Genomic DNA, 22929 nt, shown 5'->3' with positions numbered 1-22929 from the left:
GCACGCTCTTTCTCCCTCCCTCCCTCCCTCCCTCCCTCCTCTCCCTCCCTCCCTCCCTCCCTCCCTCCCTCCCTCCCTGTCTCTCAGGTTCAGACTGCTATGTCAGTCCATTATAGCCCACAAGCTCTTTGACTACGTAGTTTTATCCTTCATCTTTCTCAACTGTATCACTGTAGCTCTGGAGAGACCCAAGATACTGCAGAGCAGCTTGGTAAGACTGGGGTACACACACACACACACACACACACACACACACACACACACACACACACACACACACACACACACACACACACACACACAGACACACACACACACATGCATGTAAGTAAGCACTTATATGCACATACATGCACACACACACACACGCACACACACATTCACACACAAACACACCTCTGCTTCATATCCATATTCATTCATTATTCTCTGTGTATTATTTGTCACTGGACAACCCAGACAGTAGGCCTACAGCTTCCATGTTAAATTCATAAGGATGGATCTGGGAGCTATTTTAGCCGTGAGAAATTAGAGGTTGGAGACTTTTTCTAAAGTGTGTCAAAGTTTTTTGATAGAAGATAACTTTGTGCTGGTGTGCTCTCTCTCTCTCTCTCTCTCTTTCTCTCCTTATTTATTTCTGTCTTTCCATTTTTGTCATTCTCCTTCTCCCTCTTTACTTTTCTTGGCATTATCTGTCTTTCTCAATTTTTCGCTCCCTCTCTCTCCCCCCTTCCCCCTCCCTCCCTACCTCTCTCTCCCATCTCTCTCTCCCTCCCTCCCTTCCTCCCTCCAGGAAAGACTTTTCCTCACCGTCTCCAACTATGTCTTCACAGCCATATTTGTAGCTGAGATGACCGTCAAGGTAAAGTACCAATTTCTCCTTTCTTCTCATCCTCTCTTCTCCTGTCCTTTCCTAGGACTGTAGTGGGAAGAGATCTACCGACATGCTGTCGTCATGTTGTCTCTCCTCTCCTCCTCATCTTCCTCTCTCCTTTCTCCCTCTTTCTATTCCTCAGTCCATTTCACTTAATCAATTCCCCCATCATTAACGATGGAGAGATAATTAGATAGAATTAAAAGATAATGTCTCTCTCCAGCTATAGCCTCTAGCCGGTCCTGGGGATGTCCCCCTCTAACTCACTCCTCTTGTCCATGTCTTGTACAAACCCCTTCATATCCTCTCTCTCCATATGGAGACTGTCATCGTGTCAACCTAATATCTGTCTCAGGAACACAACGGTACACAACGGTATTCATTACACAAAGTTTCCCCTCGCAAATGCACTCCATCATTTGCCTTGCCTTGTATCATGTCACACACCTTCACACACCTTCACACACACACATACACATGCACAGACGCACATCTACACACACATACACACAGGCACACAGCCTAGCGTGAAGTCACTGTCAGCATCTAAACTAGCATCCTTTTATCATATCTAGACATAGTGCTGTATAACTCCAGGTCTTTATCATATCTAGACATAGTGCTGTATAACTCCAGGTCTTTATCATATCTAGACATAGTGCTGTATAACTCCAGGTCTTTTATCATATCTAGACATAGTGCTGTATAACTCCAGGTCTTTATCATATGTAGACATAGTGCTGTATAACTCCAGGTCTTTTATCATATCTAGACATAGTGCTGTATAACTCCAGGTCTTTTATCATATCTAGACATAGTGATGTATAACTCCAGGTCTTTATCATATGTAGACATAGTGCTGTATAACTCCAGGTCTTTATCATGTCTAGACATAGTGCTGTATAACTCCAGGTCTTTATCATGTCTAGACATAGTGCTGTATAACTCTAGGTCTTTTATCATATCTAGACATAGTGCTGTATAACTCCAGGTCTTTATCATGTCTAGACATAGTGCTGTATAACTCCAGGTCTTTATCATGTCTAGACATAGTGCTGTATAACTCCAGGTCTTTTATCATATCTAGACATAGTGCTGTATAACTCCAGGTCTTTATCATATCTAGACATAGTGCTGTATAACTCCAGGTATTTATCATGTCTAGACATAGTGCTGTATAACTCCAGGTCTTTATCATATCTAGACATAGTGCTGTATAACTCCAGGTCTTTTATCATATCTAGACATAGTGCTGTATAACTCCAGGTCTTTATCATATGTAGACATAGTGCTGTATAACTCCAGGTCTTTTATCATATCTAGACATAGTGCTGTATAACTCCAGGTCTTTTATCATATCTAGACATAGTGATGTATAACTCCAGGTCTTTATCATATCTAGACATAGTGATGTATAACACCAGGTGTTTATCATGTCTAGACATAGTGCTGTATAACTCCAGGTCTTTATCATGTCTAGACATAGTGCTGTATAACTCCAGGTCTTTTATCATATCTAGACATAGTGCTGTATAACTCCAGGTCTTTTATCATATCTAGACATAGTGCTGTATAACTCCAGGTCTTTATCATGTCTAGACATAGTGCTGTATAACTCCAGGTCTTTTATCATATCTAGACATAGTGCTGTATAACTCCAGGTCTTTATCATATCTAAACATAGTGCTGTATAACTCCAGGTATTTATCATGTCTAGACATAGTGCTGTATAACTCCAGGTCTTTATCATATCTAGACATAGTGCTGTATAACTCCAGGTCTTTATCATATCTAGACATAGTGCTGTATATCTCCAGGTCTTTATCATGTCTAGACATAGTGCTGTATAACTCCAGGTCTTTATCATATCTAGACATAGTGCTGTATAACTCCAGGTCTTTATCATATCTAGACATAGTGCTGTATAACTCCAGGTCTTTATCATATCTAGACATAGTGCTGTATATCTCCAGGTCTTTATCATGTCTAGACATAGTGCTGTATAACTCCAGGTCTTTATCATATCTAGACATAGTGCTGTATAACTCCAGGTCTTTATCATATCTAGACATAGTGCTGTATAACTCCAGGTGCTTTATCATGTCTAGACATAGTGCTGTATAACTCCAGGTCTTTTATCATGTCTAGACATAGTGCTGTATAACTCCAGGTCTTTTATCATATCTAGACATAGTGCTGTATAACTCCAGGTCTTTATCATATCTAGACATAGTGCTGTATAACTCCAGGTCTTTTATCATATCTAGACATAGTGCTGTATAACTCCAGGTCTTTATCATATCTAACATAGTGCTGTATAACTCCAGGTATTTATCATGTCTAGACATAGTGCTGTATAACTCCAGGTCTTTATCATATCTAGACATAGTGCTGTATAACTCCAGGTCTTTTATCATATCTAGACATAGTGCTGTATAACTCAGGTCTTTATCATATGTAGACATAGTGCTGTATAACTCCAGGTCTTTTATCATATCTAGACATAGTGCTGTATAACTCCAGGTCTTTTATCATATCTAGACATAGTGATGTATAACTCCAGGTCTTTATCATATCTAGACATATTGATGTATAACTCCAGTGTTTATCATGTCTAGACATAGTGCTGTATAACTCCAGGTCTTATCAGTCTAGACATAGTGCTGTATAACTCCAGGTCTTTATCATATCTAGACATAGTGCTGTATAACTCCAGGTCTTTATCATATCTAGACATAGTGCTGTATAACTCCAGGTCTTTATCATATCTAGACATAGTGCTGTATAACTCCAGGTCTTATCATGTCTAGACATAGTCTGTATAACTCCGTCTTTATCATATCTAGACATAGTGCTGTATAACTCCAGGTCTTTTATCATATCTAGACATAGTGCTGTATAACTCCAGGTCTTTATCATGTCTAGACATAGTGCTGTATAACTCCAGGTCTTTATCATATCTAGACATAGTGCTGTATAACTCCAGGTCTTTATCATATCTAGACATAGTGCTGTATAACTCCAGGTATTTATCATGTCTAGACATAGTGCTGTATAACTCCAGGTCTTTATCATATCTAGACATAGTGCTGTATAACTCCAGGTCTTTTATCATATCTAGACATAGTGCTGTATAACTCCAGGTCTTTATCATATGTAGACATAGTGCTGTATAACTCCAGGTCTTTTATCATATCTAGACATAGTGCTGTATAACTCCAGGTCTTTTATCATATCTAGACATAGTGATGTATAACTCCAGGTCTTTATCATATCTAGACATAGTGATGTATAACTCCAGGTGTTTATCATGTCTAGACATAGTGCTGTATAACTCCAGGTCTTTATCATGTCTAGACATAGTGCTGTATAACTCCAGGTCTTTATCATATCTAGACATAGTGCTGTATAACTCCAGGTCTTTATCATATCTAGACATAGTGCTGTATAACTCCAGGTCTTTATCATATCTAGACATAGTGCTGTATAACTCCAGGTCTTTATCATGTCTAGACATAGTGCTGTATAACTCCAGGTCTTTTATCATATCTAGACATAGTGCTGTATAACTCCAGGTCTTTATCATATCTAGACATAGTGCTGTATAACTCCAGGTCTTTATCATGTCTAGACATAGTGCTGTATAACTCCAGGTCTTTATCATATCTAGACATAGTGCTGTATAACTCCAGGTCTTTATCATATCTAGACATAGTGCTGTATAACTCCAGGTCTTTATCATATGTAGACATAGTGCTGTATAACTCCAGGTCTTTTATCATATCTAGACATAGTGCTGTATAACTCCAGGTCTTTTATCATATCTAGACATAGTGCTGTATAACTCCAGGTCTTTATCATATCTAGACATAGTGATGTATAACTCCAGGTGTTTATCATGTCTAGACATAGTGCTGTATAACTCCAGGTCTTTATCATGTCTAGACATAGTGCTGTATAACTCCAGGTCTTTATCATATCTAGACATAGTGCTGTATAACTCCAGGTCTTTATCATATCTAGACATAGTGCTGTATAACTCCAGGTCTTTATCATATCTAGACATAGTGCTGTATAACTCCAGGTCTTTATCATGTCTAGACATAGTGCTGTATAACTCCAGGTCTTTTATCATATCTAGACATAGTGCTGTATAACTCCAGGTCTTTTATCATATCTAGACATAGTGCTGTATAACTCCAGGTCATTTATCATATCTAGACATAGTGCTGTATAACTCCAGGTCTTTATCATATCTAGACATAGTGCTGTATAACTCCAGGTCTTTATCATATCTAGACATAGTGCTGTATAACTCCAGGTCTTTATCATATCTAGACATAGTGCTGTATAACTCCAGGTCTTTATCATGTCTAGACATAGTGCTGTATAACTCCAGGTCTTTTATCATATCTAGACATAGTGCTGTATAACTCCAGGTCTTTTATCATATCTAGACATAGTGCTGTATAACTCCAGGTCTTTTATCATATCTAGACATAGTGCTGTATAACTCCAGGTCTTTTATCATATCTAGACATAGTGCTGTATAACTCCAGGTCTTTTATCATGTCTAGACATAGTGCTGTATAACTCCAGGTCTTTATCATATCTAGACATAGTGCTGTATAACTCCAGGTATTTATCATGTCTAGACATAGTGCTGTATAACTCCAGGTCTTTATCATATCTAGACATAGTGCTGTATAACTCCAGGTCTTTTATCATATCTAGACACAGTGCTGTATAACTCCAGGTCTTTTATCATGTCTAGACATAGTGCTGTATAACTCCAGGTCTTTATCATATCTAGACATAGTGCTGTATAACTCCAGGTGTGATTATTGAATTATTGATGTAAAACACTGTCATATGAAATCACCATGAAGACCAGCAGAATGCACAGATTCCATTATAGAACAAAATGATTGAGTAAAACATTCCAGCCGTCATCACGCATATTGATTCCTATGGCTGACAGAGTGAGAATGTGTTAATAGCCTGACTGTCTTCTGTTCTGTGGAGTTGCTCTGTCATCAGTGTGTGAATGTCTGCATGTGTTGTCTTGCTGTTTCTGTAGGCCTACAGATCAATCCTTCCATTTGTCATCATTGAGTTTCCAGTCCTCCCTGGCGTAGGAGTTGAACTCTGTTTTCATTCCGTCTCCCTCAGGCTATCAAACTCTACCTGCTCAGGTCACCGTGGTAACAGTTGGCATGACGCCCCCCTCCCCCCCAGAGCTGTCACTCAGAGTTTTAGTTGCGGCGCTGCCTGGCGTCTTGTTTGGTGTCAAAAGTGTCAGAGAAGTGTGTGTGTGTGTGTGTGTGTGTGTGTGTGTGTGTGTGTGTGTGCGCGTGCGCGCGCGCGTGTGTGTGTGTGTGTGTGTGTGTGTGTGTGTGTGTGTGTGTGTCACCCCACTGGACAAATAACCTTTTACCCTTCCTCTCCCTCTCTGTTTATTTCCATCACTCTCTCCAGCTTTCTCAATACTTCTGGCTCTCTTGTTGAACTTGTCAATATTCTACCTCCCTATGGTCTCTCTCTCTCTCTCCCTCTCTTCCCTTCTCCCTCTCCCTCCACTCTCTACCTTTCTCACGCAACTTTGTTTGATGTTTCCTCTCTCTCTTCCCTCTCTCTTTCTCTCCCTCTCTTCCCTCTTTCTTCACCTCTCTCTCCCTCTCTTCCCTCTCTCTCTCCCTCTCTTCCCTCTCTCTCTCTCTTCCCTCTCACTCTCTTTCCCTTCCCTCCCTCTCTCCCCTCTCTCTCTCCCTGTCTTCCCTCTCTCCCTCCCTCCCTCTCTTTTCTATGTCTCTAGTGGAAGCCATGGGAATTTGACATATATTTCCACTTTCAACCACACAACCACCCTTCCTTTCTGGGAAGATGAAGAAAAAAAAAGTTGGTCCCGCGAAAGTACTCAGCAAGTGCAAAATGACGGGGCATGTGAACATCTTCTCTAACACGTCTTTAACAACATCATCCTCTCCTCCTCTCCCTCCACCTCTCCCCCCTTTTCCGCCTCCACTCTCTCTTTCGTGTATTTGTTCCTTCTCCTCTGTCTCTCTCCTCTTACTTTCATCCTTCCTACTCCTCTTCCCCTCCCTCTCCTCCTCTCTCTCCCCCCTCCCATCTCTCCCTCATCAGGTGGTGTCTAAGGGTGAGAAGGCGTACCTGATTCTACCACTGTCTCTTTATTGAGGGAAAATATACTTACTATGACTGTGAAATGTGGTTGTCTCACCTAGCTATCTTAAAATGAATTCACAAACTGTAAGTCTCTCTCGTTCTTCTCCTCCTTCCCTTCCTCCCTCTCCCCCTTCCTCCCTCTCCCAGGTGGTCTCTAAGGGTCTGTACCTGGGTGAGAAGGCCTATCTGAAAAGCAGCTGGAACGTTCTGGATGGTTTCCTGGTCTTCGTGTCGTTGATTGACATTGTTGTGTCCATGGCAGGCGGGGCTAAGATCCTGGGGGTGCTGAGAGTGCTCAGGCTGCTCAGGACACTACGCCCTCTCAGGTAGGGAGGACTAACTGGAAATATCTGTGGAACTTCTATTTGAATGCTGCCTGAGGGAAACCTGTTTGGTAGAAATGCATTGACATAGCAGGCTGATCTGTTCCAACCTGTATATATTAAGGTAGATAATGTTGTTAATAGTTCACTAACATTTCACTCACTAAGGGACTGATGTTGGGAAATGGTGTGATGTAAAGCATTATGGTGCAACGCAACTGTCTGTCATTGATGTCAATGTATTTCAATGGACCTTTCACATGTCTCCTCACTCCATAAATATAGGACTGATGCTTACTTATATTAGTTAGACCTTTTACTCTTGCTGGAGTATAGGCCACCAACAACAGATGTCCATTGTATCTGGTCTGGAAATGAACGCCATCTGAAGCATTATGCAATGCAACTGTCTGTCAATGTACTTCAGTGTAACACGACCATCAGATTGATAACCCAAACACCAAAAGGTGATTGTAACTCCCACTATTTCTCTCTCAGGGACTCACTGCAGGCTGGACTTGGCCAATATCATGTTGTATGTCCTAACCCTTTGTAACCATGGAGCTTTGTAACCATGGAGCTTTGTAACCATGGAGCTTTGTAACCATGGAGCTTCGTAAGACTGGAGCTTCGTAAGACTGGAGCTTCGTAAGACTGGAGCTTCGTAACCCTGGAGCTTCGTAACCATGGAGCTTCGTAACCATGGAGCTTTGTAACCCTGGAGCTTTGTAACCCTGAAGAGGGTGCAGGCTTTTGTTCCAGCCCTGCACTAACACACTTGAGGGACCTGTATTATTATTTGACTAGGGGAAGAAGGTTTGATTGTGCTGGGTTGGGGGTGATCCTGAACACCTTGTGTTCTGTCCATGACCAGGGTTTCTGCACACTGGAATATCAGCGCTAACAGCAGTCACTCTACTCACTGTTATACATCACAGCAGAATCATAGATGATGACCAGATTGATGAGAAGTCCTCAAGCCAGTCCTTTTTGTCCCTCTCTTTGTCAGGGTGATCAGTAGAGCTCCAGGGCTGAAGCTAGTGGTAGAGACTCTCATCACATCTCTGAAGCCTATAGGAAACATCGTCCTCATCTGCTGCGCTTTCTTTATCATCTTCGGCATCCTCGGTGTGCAGGTAGGACTACGGCATTATCTTCCCGGGGTGAAGTTTCCCCTATGTACAGATCTAGGATCAGATTACCTTTCCTCAAGTCACAGCCTTTACTATTAGTGTGGGAAAAGCTAAACTGTTATTGTATAAGTCCAGCTTTATTGTACATCATAACAGTAGTTAGTTATTGTATAAGTCCAGCTTTATTGTACATCATAACAGTAGTTAGTTATTGTATAAGTCCAGCTTTATTGTACATCATAACAGTAGTTAGTTATTGTATAAGTCCAGCTTTATTGTACATCATAACAGTAGTTAGTTATTGTATAAGTCCAGCTTTATTGTACATCATAACAGTAGTTAGTTATTGTATAAGTCCAGCTTTATTGTACATCATAACAGTAGTTAGTTATTGTATAAGTCCAGCTTTATTGTACATCATAACAGTAGTTAGTTATTGTATAAGTCCAGCTTTATTGTACATCATAACAGTAGTTAGTTATTGTATAAGTCCAGCTTTATTGTACATCATAACAGTAGTTAGTTATTGTATAAGTCCAGCTTTATTGTACATCATAACAGTAGTTAGTTATTAAGTCCAGTTTTATTATACTTCATAACAGAAATGTGCTGTGTTGTCCATTTCTCCACGCCTCACATCTGACTGTGTTTAAGATGTTTTGTGGAGATGAAGACACTTTTGATTTGATTTGACTTTCTGTCTGTTGATTTCTTATTGAACTTATTCTCTTTTATCTTCACTCTTCATTATTTTCCCTTTCTTTTCTTCCCGTTTTTATCCTCTCAGTCCATCTGAGGTGTGTTATTATGCTGTTTCTCTGATGTTTCTGTTCTCTCTGATGAGAGTAGTCTGGTTGAGCTGTGATAACATCTCACCCAGGAAGAGAATCCATACTGTCTGTCTGTCTGTCTGTCTGTCTGTCTGTCTGTCTGTCTGTCTGTCTGTCTGTCTGTCTGTCTGTCTGTCTGTCTGTCTGTCTGTCTGTCTGTCTGTCTGTCTGTCTGTCTGTCTGTCTGTCTGTCTGTCTGTCTGTCTGTCTGTCTGTCTGTCTGTCTGTCTGTCTGTCTGTCTGTCTGTGTTATGTACACTGTTCGCATACTCCCTAATTATCTCATTACTTAAAAAGCTATTCTGTTATTGACTGATTTCCTCCCGACTCTCCTCGGATGTGTTTTTGTTGTCAAAATGAATCAACCGAGTTGAAGAAGAAGACTTACTGTTTTTGATGGAATCATGACAATAAAGATGTTCTGAATTTGAAATCTGAATCTAACTGACATGTAATGTATTGTTCCATGCTGAGTAGATCTCAGAAGAGAAAAGAGCTGAAAGAAGTAGTTGACCACCAGAGATTTGTTTTCTTTCATCCTCAATGGTTCATTTATGTGCATGTCTTTCCCTGCGTGTGTTTTTAACATTGCTTCATGTCTTGTATTGTTCCCTCAGTTGTTCAAAGGGAGGTTTTACTACCAATGTCTTATGAAGTGTTATGTGGCCTTATAATGCACTTAGAACCCATATCAAGGGTATACATAAGCAGACTAACTGTACTATATTGTTGTCCCCTCTCAGCTGTTCAAGGGGAAGTTTTACTACTGCCTGGGTCTAGAGGTGAAGAACATCACCAACAAGTCTGACTGTCTCCAGGCTAACTACAGATGGGTTCACCACAAATACAACTTTGATAACCTGGGACAGGTAGGAGGGGGCAGGGCGGTGTGTAAAGGTTGGTGTGTGTGAATGGATATGGACAGAGAGAGAGAGAGTTAGACAGGTAGGAGGGGGCAGGGCGGTGTGTAAAGGTTGGTGTGTGTGAATGGATATGGACAGAGAGAGAGAGTTAGACAGGTAGGAGGGGGCAGGGCGGTGTGTAAAGGTTGGTGTGTGTGAATGGATATGGACAGAGAGAGAGAGAGTTAGACAGGTAGGAGGGGGCAGGGCGGTGTGTAAAGGTTGGTGTGTGTGAATGGATATGGACAGAGAGAGAGAGTTAGACAGGTAGGAGGGGGCAGGGCGGTGTGTAAAGGTTGGTGTGTGTGAATGGATATGGACAGAGAGAGAGAGAGTTAGACAGGTAGGAGGGGGCAGGGCGGTGTGTAAAGGTTGGTGTGTGTGAATGGATATGGACAGAGAGAGAGTTAGACAGGTAGGAGGGGGCAGGGCGGTGTGTAAAGGTTGGTGTGTGTGAATGGATATGGACAGAGAGAGAGAGTTAGACAGGTAGGAGGGGGCAGGGAGGTGTGTAAAGGTTGGTGTGTGTGAATGGATATGGACAGAGAGGGAGAGTTAGACAGGTAGGAGGGGCCAGGGCGGTGTGTAAAGGTTGGTGTGTGTGAATGGATATGGACAGAGAGAGAGTTAGACAGGTAGGAGGGGGCAGGGCGGTGTGTAAAGGTTGGTGTGTGTGAATGGATATGGACAGAGAGGGAGAGTTAGACAGGTAGGAGGGGGCAGGGCGGTGTGTAAAGGTTGGTGTGTGTGAATGGATATGGACAGAGAGAGAGAGTTAGACAGGTAGGAGGGGGCAGGGCGGTGTGTAAAGGTTGGTGTGTGTGAATGGATATGGACAGAGAGAGAGAGAGTTAGACAGGTAGGAGGGGGCAGGGCGGTGTGTAAAGGTTGGTGTGTGTGAATGGATATGGACAGAGAGAGAGAGTTAGACAGGTAGGAGGGGGCAGGGCGGTGTGTAAAGGTTGGTGTGTGTGAATGGATATGGACAGAGAGAGAGAGAGTTAGACAGGTAGGAGGGGGCAGGGCGGTGTGTAAAGGTTGGTGTGTGTGAATGGATATGGACAGAGAGAGAGTTAGACAGGTAGGAGGGGGCAGGGCGGTGTGTAAAGGTTGGTGTGTGTGAATGGATATGGACAGAGAGAGAGAGTTAGACAGGTAGGAGGGGGCAGGGAGGTGTGTAAAGGTTGGTGTGTGTGAATGGATATGGACAGAGAGGGAGAGTTAGACAGGTAGGAGGGGCCAGGGCGGTGTGTAAAGGTTGGTGTGTGTGAATGGATATGGACAGAGAGAGAGTTAGACAGGTAGGAGGGGGCAGGGCGGTGTGTAAAGGTTGGTGTGTGTGAATGGATATGGACAGAGAGGGAGAGTTAGACAGGTAGCAGGGGGCAGGGCGGTGTGTAAAGGTTGGTGTGTGTGAATGGATATGGACAGAGAGAGAGAGTTAGACAGGTAGGAGGGGGCAGGGCGGTGTGTAAAGGTTGGTGTGTGTGAATGGATATGGACAGAGAGAGAGAGTTAGACAGGTAGGAGGGGGCAGGGCGGTGTGTAAAGGTTGGTGTGTGTGAATGGATATGGACAGAGAGAGAGTTAGACAGGTAGGAGGGGGCAGGGCGGTGTGTAAAGGTTGGTGTGTGTGAATGGATATGGACAGAGAGAGAGTTAGACAGGTAGGAGGGGGCAGGGCGGTGTGTAAAGGTTGGTGTGTGTGAATGGATATGGACAGAGAGGGAGAGTTAGACAGGTAGGAGGGGGCAGGGCGGTGTGTAAAGGTTGGTGTGTGTGAATGGATATGGACAGAGAGAGAGAGAGTTAGACAGGTAGGAGGGGGCAGGGCGGTGTGTAAAGGTTGGTGTGTGTGAATGGATATGGACAGAGAGGGAGAGTTAGACAGGTAGGAGGGGGCAGGGCGGTGTGTAAAGGTTGGTGTGTGTGAATGGATATGGACAGAGAGGGAGAGTTAGACAGGTAGGAGGGGGCAGGGCGGTGTGTAAAGGTTGGTGTGTGTGAATGGATATGGACAGAGAGAGAGAGTTAGACAGGTAGGAGGGGGCAGGGCGGTGTGTAAAGGTTGGTGTGTGTGAATGGATATGGACAGAGAGAGAGAGTTAGACAGGTAGGAGGGGCCAGGGCGGTGTGTAAAGGTTGGTGTTAGACAGGTAGGGGCAGGCTGGCTTGTGAGGTGTACATTGAATAGTGTTTGGGAAATGTTAAAGAATGATATTAAAAAAAGTTAGAGAGAGAAAAAGTGTGAGAGAGCAAGAGAGAGAGAGAGAGAGGGAGGGAGGGAGGGGGAAAGGAAGGGGGAAGAGAGCAAGAGTAATTGTTGATGGTTGTGTGTTCTACATTTATGAGGAGTGGGTGCATAAATATTAGAGAGAGAGAGAGAGAGAGAGAGAGAGAGAGAGAGAGAGAGAGAGAGAGAGAGAGAGAGAGAGAGATATATACTGTGATAAATATTCCTCACCAAGAGATTCATTATTCACAGAAATGACTACATTGATACCACATTTTTACTTATTAAACCCAAAGGAAAAACATAAAATACTCATGGGCGAAGGAGCAATGGCTCCTCTTGCAGCCAAATATATATTTGCCTGCCATAGCCTGAGGGACACTGAATAATAACATCTGCATAGTAAACACTAACTTACTTATTATTAGTATTATTGTTATTACTATTGTTATTATTATTGTTGTGATTATCATTCCAAATAGTAGTGGTATGGGTAGTAGGGTTGATGGTAATGATATCTGTTTAGTGATGGTGGTAGTAGTAATGATGATGGTAGTAGGGGTGATGGTAATGATAGCAGTTTAGTGATGGTGGTAGTAGTAATGATGATGGTAGTAGGATGATGGTAATGATATCAGTTTAGTGATGGTAGTAGTAATGATGATGGTAGTAGGGGTGATGGTAATGATATCTGTTTAGTGATGGTGGTAGTAGTAATGATGATGGTAGTAGGGGTGATGGTAATGATAGCAGTTTAGTGATGGTGGTAGTAGTAATGATGATGGTAGTAGGGTGATGGTAATGATATCAGTTTAGTGATGGTGGTAGTAGTAATGATGATGGTAATGACAGCAGTTTAGTGATGGTGGTAGTAGTAATGATGATGGTAGTAGGGTGATGGTAATGATATCAGTTTAGTGATGGTGGTAGTAGTAATGATGATGGTAGTAGGGTCGATGGTAATGATATCAGTTTAGTGATGGTGGTAGTAATGATGATGGTAGTAGGGTGATGGTAATGATATCAGTTTAGTAATGGTGGTAGTAGTAATGATGATGGTAGTAGGGTCGATGGTAATGATATCAGTTTAGTGATGGTGGTAGTAATGATGATGGTAGTAGGGTGATGGTAATGATATCAGTTTAGTGATGGTGGTAGTAATGATGGTGGTAGTAGGGGTGATGGTAATGATATCTGTTTAGTGATGGTGGTAGTAGTAATGATGATGGTAGTAGGGTGATGGTAATGATATCAGTTTAGTGATGGTGGTAGTAGTAATGATGGTGGTAGTAGGGTGATGGTAATGATATCAGTTTAGTGATGGTGGTAGTAGTAATGATGATGGTAGTAGGGTCGATGGTAATGATATCAGTTTAGTGATGGTGGTAGTAATGATGATGGTAGTAGGGTGATGGTAATGATATCAGTTTAGTGATGGTGGTAGTAGTAATGATGGTGGTAGTTGTAGTACTGATGTAATAGTGAGGATGACAGTTATAAGTTAGTTATCGTTTCATTTTCCATGTTTAGCCTTTTATATTTCTACTCTTGACTGTTACAATTATGATGGTAGTATGGTGATGGTAATGATATCAGTTTAGTGATGGTGGTAGTAATGATGTTGGTAGTAGGGGTGATGGTAATGATATCAGTTTAGTGATGGTGGTAGTAGTAATGATGGTGGTAGTAGGGTGATGGTAATGATAGCAGTTTAGTGATGGTGGTTGTAGTAATGATGATGGTAGTAGGGTGATGGTAATGATAGCAGTTTAGTGATGGTGGTAGTAATGATGATGGTAGTAGGGTGATGGTAATGATAGCAGTTTAGTGATGGTGGTAGTAATGATGGTGGTAGTAGGGGTGATGGTAATGATATCAGTTTAGTGATGGTGGTAGTAGTAATGATGGTGGTAGTAGGGTGATGGTAATGATATCAGTTTAGTGATGGTGGTAGTAGTAATGATGGTGGTAGTAGGGTGATGGTAATGATATCAGTTTAGTGATGGTGGTAGTAGTAATGATGGTGGTAGTTGTAGTACTGATGTAATGGTGAGGATGACAGTTATAGTTAGTTATCGTTTCATTTTCCATGTTTAGCCTTTTATATTTCTACTCTTGACTGTTACAATTATGATGGTAGTACGGTGATGGTAATGATATCAGTTTAGTGATGGTGGTAGTAGTAATGATGGTGGTAGTAGGGTGATGGTAATGATATCAGTTTAGTGATGGTGGTAGTAGTAATGATGGTGGTAGTAGGGTGATGGTAATGATATCAGTTTAGTGATGGTGGTAGTAATGATGTTGGTAGTAGGGGTGATGGTAATGATATCAGTTTAGTGATGGTGGTAGTAGTAATGATGGTGGTAGTAGGGTGATGGTAATGATAGCAGTTTAGTGATGGTGGTTGTAGTAATGATGATGGTAGTAGGGTGATGGTAATGATAGCAGTTTTGTGATGGTGGTAGTAATGATGGTGGTAGTAGGGTGATGGTAATGATATCAGTTTAGTGATGGTGGTAGTAGTAATGATGGTGGTAGTAGGGTGATGGTAATGATATCAGTTTAGTGATGGTGGTAGTAGTAATGATGGTGGTAGTAGGGTGATGGTAATGATATCAGTTTAGTAATGGTAGTAGTAATGATGATGGTAGTAGGGTGATGGTAATGATATCAGTTTAGTGATGGTGGTGGTAGTAATGATGATGGTAGTAGGGTGATGGTAATGATATCAGTCTAGTGATGGTGGTAGTAGTAATGGTGATGGTAGTAGGGTGATGGTAATGATATCAGTTTAGTGATGGTGGTAGTAATGATGATGGTAGTAGGGTGATGGTAATGATATCAGTTTAGTGATGTGGTAGTAGTAATGATGGTGGTAGTAGGGTGATGGTAATGATAGCAGTTTAGTGATGGTGGTAGTAATGATGATGGTAGTAGGGTGATTTAATGATATCAGTTTAGTGATGGTGGTAGTAGTAATGATGGTGGTAGTAGGGTGATGGTAATGATATCATTTTAGCGATGGTGGTAGTAGTAATGATGGTGGTAGTAGGGTGATGGTAATGATATCAGTTTAGTGATGGTGGTAGTAATGATGATGGTAGTAGGGTGATTTAATGATATCAGTTTAGTGATGGTGGTAGTAGTAATGATGGTGGTAGTAGGGTGATGGTAATGATAGCAGTTTAGTGATGGTGGTAGTAGTAGTGATGGTGGTAGTAGGGTGATGGTAATGATATCAGTTTAGTGATGGTGGTAGTAATGATGATGGTAGTAGGGTGATGGTAATGATATCAGTTTAGTGATGGTGGTAGTAGTAATGATGGTGGTAGTAGGGTGATGGTAATGATATCAGTTTAGTGATGGTGGTAGTGGTAATGATGGTGGTAGTAGGGGTGATGATAATTATATCAGTTTAGTGATGGTGGTAGTAGTAATGATGATGGTAATGATATCAGTTTAGTGATGGTGGTAGTAATGATGATGGTAGTAGGGTGATGGTAATGATATCAGTTTAGTGATGGTGGAAGTAGTAATGATGGTGGTAGTAGGGGTGATGGTAATGATATCAGTTTAGTGATGGTGGTAGTAATGATGATGGTAGTAGGGTGATGGTAATGATATCAGTTTAGTGATGTGGTAGTAGTAATGATGGTGGTAGTAGGGTGATGGTAATGATAGCAGTTTAGTGATGGTGGTAGTAATGATGATGGTAGTAGGGTGATTTAATGATATCAGTTTAGTGATGGTGGTAGTAGTAATGATGGTGGTAGTAGGGTGATGGTAATGATATCATTTTAGTGATGGTGGTAGTAGTAATGATGGTGGTAGTAGGGTGATGGTAATGATATCAGTTTAGTGATGGTGGTAGTAATGATGATGGTAGTAGGGTGATTTAATGATATCAGTTTAGTGATGGTGGTAGTAGTAATGATGGTGGTAGTAGGGTGATGGTAATGATAGCAGTTTAGTGATGGTGGTAGTAGTAGTGATGGTGGTAGTAGGGTGATGGTAATGATATCAGTTTAGTGATGGTGGTAGTAATGATGATGGTAGTAGGGTGATGGTAATGATATCAGTTTAGTGATGGTGGTAGTAGTAATGATGGTGGTAGTAGGGTGATGGTAATGATATCAGTTTAGTGATGGTGGTAGTGGTAATGATGGTGGTAGTAGGGGTGATGATAATTATATCAGTTTAGTGATGGTGGTAGTAGTAATGATGATGGTAATGATATCAGTTTAGTGATGGTGGTAGTAATGATGATGGTAGTAGGGTGATGGTAATGATATCAGTTTAGTGATGGTGGAAGTAGTAATGATGGTGGTAGTAGGGGTGATGGTAATGATATCAGTTTAGTGATGGTGGTAGTAATGATGATGGTAGTAGGGGTGATGGTAATGATATCAGTTTAGTGATGGTGGTAGCAGTAATGATGATGGTAGTAGGGGTTATGGTAATGATATCAGTTTAGTGATGGTGGTAGTAGTAATGATGGTGGTAGTAGGGGTGATGGTAATGATATCAGTTTAGTGATGGTGGTAGTAGTAATGATGGTGGTAGTAGGGTGATGGTAATGATATCAGTTTAGTGATGGTGGTAGTAGTAGTGGTATGGGTAGTAGGGTGATGGTAATGATATCAGTCTAGTGATGGTGGTAGTAGTAATGCTGATGGTAGTTGGATGATGGTAATAATAGCAGTTTAGTGATGGTGGTAGTAGTAATGATGATGGTAGTAGGGTGATGGTAATGATATCAGTTTAGTGATGGTGGTAGTAGTAATGATGGTGGTAGTAGGGGTGATGGTAATGATATCAGTTTAGTGATGGTGGTAGTAATGATGATGGTAGTAGGGTGATGGTAATGATATCAGTTTAGTGATGGTGGTAGTAGTAATGATGATGGTAGTAGGATGATGGTAATGATATCAGTTTAGTGATGGTGGTAGTAATGATGGTGGTAGTAGGGTGATGGTAATGATAGCAGTTTAGTGATGGTGGTAGTAGTAATGCTGATGGTAGTAGGGTGATGGTAATGATATCAGTTTAGTGATGGTGGAAGTAGTAATGATGGTGGTAGTAGGGGTGATGGTAATGATATCAGTTTAGTGATGGTGGTAGTAATGATGATGGTAGTAGGGGTGATGGTAATGATATCAGTTTAGTGATGGTGGTAGCAGTAATGATGATGGTAGTAGGGGTTATGGTAATGATATCAGTTTAGTGATGGTGGTAGTAGTAATGATGGTGGTAGTAGGGGTGATGGTAATGATATCAGTTTAGTGATGGTGGTAGTAGTAATGATGGTGGTAGTAGGGTGATGGTAATGATATCAGTTTAGTGATGGTGGTAGTAGTAGTGGTATGGGTAGTAGGGTGATGGTAATGATATCAGTCTAGTGATGGTGGTAGTAGTAATGCTGATGGTAGTTGGATGATGGTAATAATAGCAGTTTAGTGATGGTGGTAGTAGTAATGATGATGGTAGTAGGGTGATGGTAATGATATCAGTTTAGTGATGGTGGTAGTAGTAATGATGATGGTAGTAGGATGATGGTAATGATATCAGTTTAGTGATGGTGGTAGTAATGATGGTGGTAGTAGGGTGATGGTAATGATAGCAGTTTAGTGATGGTGGTAGTAGTAATGCTGATGGTAGTAGGGTGATGGTAATGATATCAGTTTAGTGATGGTGGTAGTAGTAATGATGATGGTAGTAGGGGTGATGGTAATGATATCAGTTTAGTGATGGTGGTAGTAGTAATGATGGTGGTAGTAGGGTGATGGTAATGATATCAGTTTAGTGATGGTGGTAGTAGTAATGATGGTGGTAGTAGGGTGATGGTAATGATATCAGTTTAGTGATGGTGGTAGTAGTAATGATGGTGGTAGTAGGGTGATGGTAATGATATCAGTTTAGTGATGGTGGTAGTAGTAATGATGATGGTAGTAGGGTGATGGTAATGATATCAGTTTAGTGATGGTGGTAGTAATGATGATGGTAGTAGGGTGATGGTAATGATATCAGTTTAGTGATGGTGGTAGTAGTAATGATGGTGGTAGTTGTAGTACTGATGTAATGGTGAGGATGACAGTTATAAGTTAGTTATCGTTTCATTTTCCATGTTTAGCCTTTTATATTTCTACTATTGACTGTTACAATTGTATTGTATTTTGTTAAATTTTTATTTACTAACATTTTATATTATTATTTTTATTCTTTATTCTTTTATTACTGTATATTGTATACAATGTTGCTTTAGCAATATTGACACAATGTCTTTCATGCCAGTAATGCTGCTTGAATTTTAATGAGAGAGAGAGAGAGAGAGAGAGAGAGAGAGAGAGAGAGAGAGAGAGAGAGAGAGAGAGAGAGAGAGAGAGAGAGAGAGAGAGAGAGAGAGAGACACCTATCATGAGACACTGAGTGTGTAGAGGTGTTGGGTTCATAAATCCCAGACTAACTGTCTGTCTGGTATATTAACAGAATGTGTTTCTGTCTCCTCCAGGCTCTGATGTCTCTGTTTGTGCTGGCATCTAAAGACGGCTGGGTCAACATCATGTACCATGGTCTGGATGCTGTGGGCATAGACCAACAGGTACTGTAGAACACACATAGGGCTGTTGCAGTGACCGTGTTACCGCCACACCAAATTCTACATGGTAACCTCCTCTTATGCACTCTGGATATGCTTTTGTAGTACCCAACACTAACGAGCATCAGGTCCTAACGGCCTGGTACTCAGGGCTCTGTTGTCGCTCTAACCACTCTGACATCAATGCAAATGCTATGGAAAAATCACATAAAACACTTATCATCAAAACAGTATGGTAAAAACAGTATGGTAAATCCACCCCACTGTGATTGATCCAAGTGACTGAAAGAAGTTCACCAACAGGTTGAAACTGAGTGGAAAACATGTTCGTTGTGGATGTTGTTTCAAAGCCCAACACAATGAAATGGACAGCGCTTTCTAAGGGGACGATTAGTCCAAAACAACCATAAGCATATTAGAGCTTATGCATACACACAGGCCTACAGTTGAAGTCGGAAGTTTACATACACCTTAGCCAAATATATTTAAACTTAGTTTTTCACAATTCCTGACATTTAATCCTAGTAAAGATTCCATGTCTTAGGTCATTTAGGATCACCACTTGATTTTAAGAATGTGAAATGTCAGAATAATAGTAGAGAGAATGATTTATTTCAGCTTTTATTTCTTTCATCAAATTCCCAGTGGGTCAGAAGTTTACATACACTCAATTAGTATTTGGTAGCATTGCCTTTAAATTGTTTAACGTGGGTCATACGTTTCAGGTAGCCTTCCACAAGCTTCCCACAATAAGTTGGGTGAATTTTGGCCCATTCCTCCTGACAGAGCTGGTGTAACTGAGTCAGGTTTGTAGGCCTCCTTGCTCGCACACGCTTTTTCAGTTCTGCCCACAAATTTTCTATAGGATTGAGGTCAGGGCTTTGTGATGGCCACTCCAATACCTTGACTTTGTTGTCCTTAAGCCATTTTGCCAGAACTATGGAAGTATGCTTGGGGTCATTGTCCATTTGGAAGACCCATTTGTGACCAGGCTTTAATTTCGTGACTGATATCTTGAGATGTTGCTTCTATATATCCACATAATTGTCCTTCCTCAGGATCCCATCTATTTTGTGAAGTGCACCATTCCCTCCTGCAGCAAAGCACCCCCACAACATGATGCTGCCACCCCCGTGCTTCACAGTTGGGATGGTGTTCTTCAGCTTGCAAACCTCCCCCTTTTTCCTCCAAACATAACGATTCTCATTATGGCCAAATAGTTCTGTTTTTGTTTCAACGGACCAGAAGAAATTTCTCCAAAAATAACAATATTTGTCCCCATGTGCAGTTGCAAACCGTAGTCTGGCATTTTTATGGCGGTTTTGGAGCAGTGACTTCTTCCTCGCTAAGTGGACTTTCAGGTTATGTCAATATAGGACACGTTTTACTGTGGATATAGATACTTTGGTACCTGTTTCCTCCAGCATCCTTTGCTTTTGTTCTGGGGTTGATTTGCACTTTTCGCACCAAAGTACGTTCATCTCTAGGAGACAGAACACGTCTACTTCCTGAGCGGTATAACGGCTGCATGGTCCCATGGTTTTTATACTTGCGTACTATTGTTTGTACAGATGAACATGGTACCTTCAGGCATTTGGAAATTGCTCCCAAGGATGAACCAGACTTGTGGAGGTCTAATAAATTTTTTTCTGAGGTCTTGGCTGATTTCTTTGGATTTTCCCATGATGTCAAGCAAAGAGGCACTGAGTTTGAAGGTAGGCCTTGGAATACATCCACAGGTACACCTCCAATTGACACAAATTATGTCAATTAGCCTATCAGAAGCTTCTAAAGCCATGACATAATTTTCTGGAATTTTCCAAGTTGTTTAACTTAGTGTATGTAAACTTCTGACCCACTGGAATTGTGATACAGTTAATTATAAGTGAAATAATCTGTCTGTAAACAATTGTTGGAAAAATTACTTGTGTCATGCACACAGTAGATGTCCTAACTGACTTGCCAACACTATAGTTTGTTAACAAGACATTTGTGGAGTGGTTGAAAAACGAGTTTTAATGACTCCAACCTAAGTGTATGTAAACTTCCCACTTCAACTGTATATATGAGTCCACGCCTGAAAGAATAAAACAGAATTAAAACAATGATTCTGCCGTTTAACTATACATAGCCTACCGCATATAACAAAAACATTTAAGATATCTTTGGTACATAATTGGTATAGTCTAAATTAAACAAATGCAGAGTTAGCCTACAATTATAGTGAGTTTGTATTTGATTTTGAATAGCCTAATAGTAGGGCATTTTGATATTCTGATAATTACCTTTAGCTATACATAATATCTCACCAACCTTGGTTTCCATCTCCTTTCTCTCCTACATTCCATTCTCCATCGTGCAAGTAGAGGGGCTGTCAACAGTTTAATTAATAACATTTTGTTGTGAAAATATGTTCCCGAACAGATTTAACTTGGTTTCCCATTTGAGCACTGGGTAGCTGCAGGAACAGGGTTGGAGAGGCCATGGCATACAGAGTTTGGGCGGAATATCACCTGTAGCGCGGTGAAATAATCAGAGTAGCCTACCTGAAGTGTGAAAGGAACCGGTGGGAAATTGGCCTCCATTCGCTGTTCCAGTGCATACGGATGACATATCCTTTTCCCCCCTGTTGTTCCTGCCCATTTGATAATGGTCCATTCTAAATCAAAACACATTTTACACATTTGTAAAGACAACATTAGATTGAGAATAGTTTGATGGGTGGAAATATGATCACTTGATGAGAGAACAGCGTGTACAGCGTGAGGTAAGGAAAAGAGCGCAAGCTTTTTTTGTGATTTTCTCAAATCATCAAGAGTCTTTAGTCTCATCATGCAGTCCACATATCTTTTGGTTTCTAAGACATTCTATAGTTTATATCACTCACAACTAACGTTGCCAAATAACTCTAAATCTAGCTTATCGGATCTGTTTCAAAGCTCAACATAGCCACTTCATATGGGCACTCTCTCTGGAATGGGAAAAATATAGTTTATATTTAATTCAGCTAAGTTCAATTATATTCTTCTTACTATAACATCATATAATATAAAATAATGGCTTGGGACTTATAAGCATATCTTGTCTGCTAAATGAACAAGTCTACAGCCTGTGGCATGGCACATAGCCTGATAACATACAGTAGGCCACCTCCTATTCTGTTATTCTGAAATACCTTTTCTTCATATCATAATGTTTCTTTAGACCGGGCTAAAATAAATAATGTATTTATTGTGATGGTGTATATTAAATAGATTTATTCAATTTTTTGTAGATGTTCCAAAGGTGTGCGTCAGCGACTTCTATGCGGCTTGTATGTGGCTTGTGTGAAGTTTGTATGTGGCTTGTATGTGGCTTGTATGAGGCTTGTGTGAGGCTTGAGTGAGGCTTGTGTGAGGTTTGTGTGAGGTTTGTGTGAGGTTTGTGTGAGGCTTGTGTGTGGCTTGTGTGAAGCTTGTATGAGGCTTGTGTGAGGCTTGTGTGAGGCTTGTGTGAGGCTTGTGTGAGGTTTGTGTGAGGTTTGTGTAAGGTTTGTGTGAGGCTTGTGTGTGGCTTGTATGAGGCTTGTATGTGGCTTGTATGTGGCTTGTATGTGGCTTGTATGTGGCTTGTATGAGGCTTGTATGAGGCTTGTATGAGGCTTGTATGAGGCTTGTATGAGGCTTGTATGAGGCTTGTATGAGGCTTGTATGTGACTTGTATGTGGCTTGTATGAGGCTTGTATGAGGCTTGTATGTGGCTTGTATGAGGCTTGTATGAGGCTTGTATGTGGCTTGTATGAGGCTTGTATGAGGCTTGTATGAGGCTTGTATGTGGCTTGTATGTGGCTTGTATGAGGCTTGTATGAGGC

General features: G+C 41.2%; 1 protein-coding gene across 1 annotated transcript in view; it reads left to right on the top strand.

Annotated features, from left to right (window-relative positions):
• Positions 1-22929, top strand: part of LOC106590384 (voltage-dependent T-type calcium channel subunit alpha-1I) — a 187130-nt gene that overhangs the window by 111560 nt on the left and 52641 nt on the right. The window contains exons 21-26 of the mRNA XM_082969363.1: positions 88-211; positions 794-862; positions 7208-7386; positions 8393-8519; positions 10090-10215; positions 18993-19082. Of these exons, the coding sequence (XP_082825489.1) occupies positions 88-211; positions 794-862; positions 7208-7386; positions 8393-8519; positions 10090-10215; positions 18993-19082 (715 nt within the window). The remainder of the gene's footprint in view (positions 1-87; positions 212-793; positions 863-7207; positions 7387-8392; positions 8520-10089; positions 10216-18992; positions 19083-22929) is intronic.

The sequence above is a fragment of the Salmo salar genome, chromosome 02, assembly GCF_965601325.2.
Source record: "Salmo salar chromosome 02, fSalSal1, whole genome shotgun sequence".
Lineage (NCBI taxonomy): Eukaryota > Metazoa > Chordata > Actinopteri > Salmoniformes > Salmonidae > Salmo > Salmo salar.
This window is presented reverse-complemented; position numbering and strand designations above follow the sequence as displayed.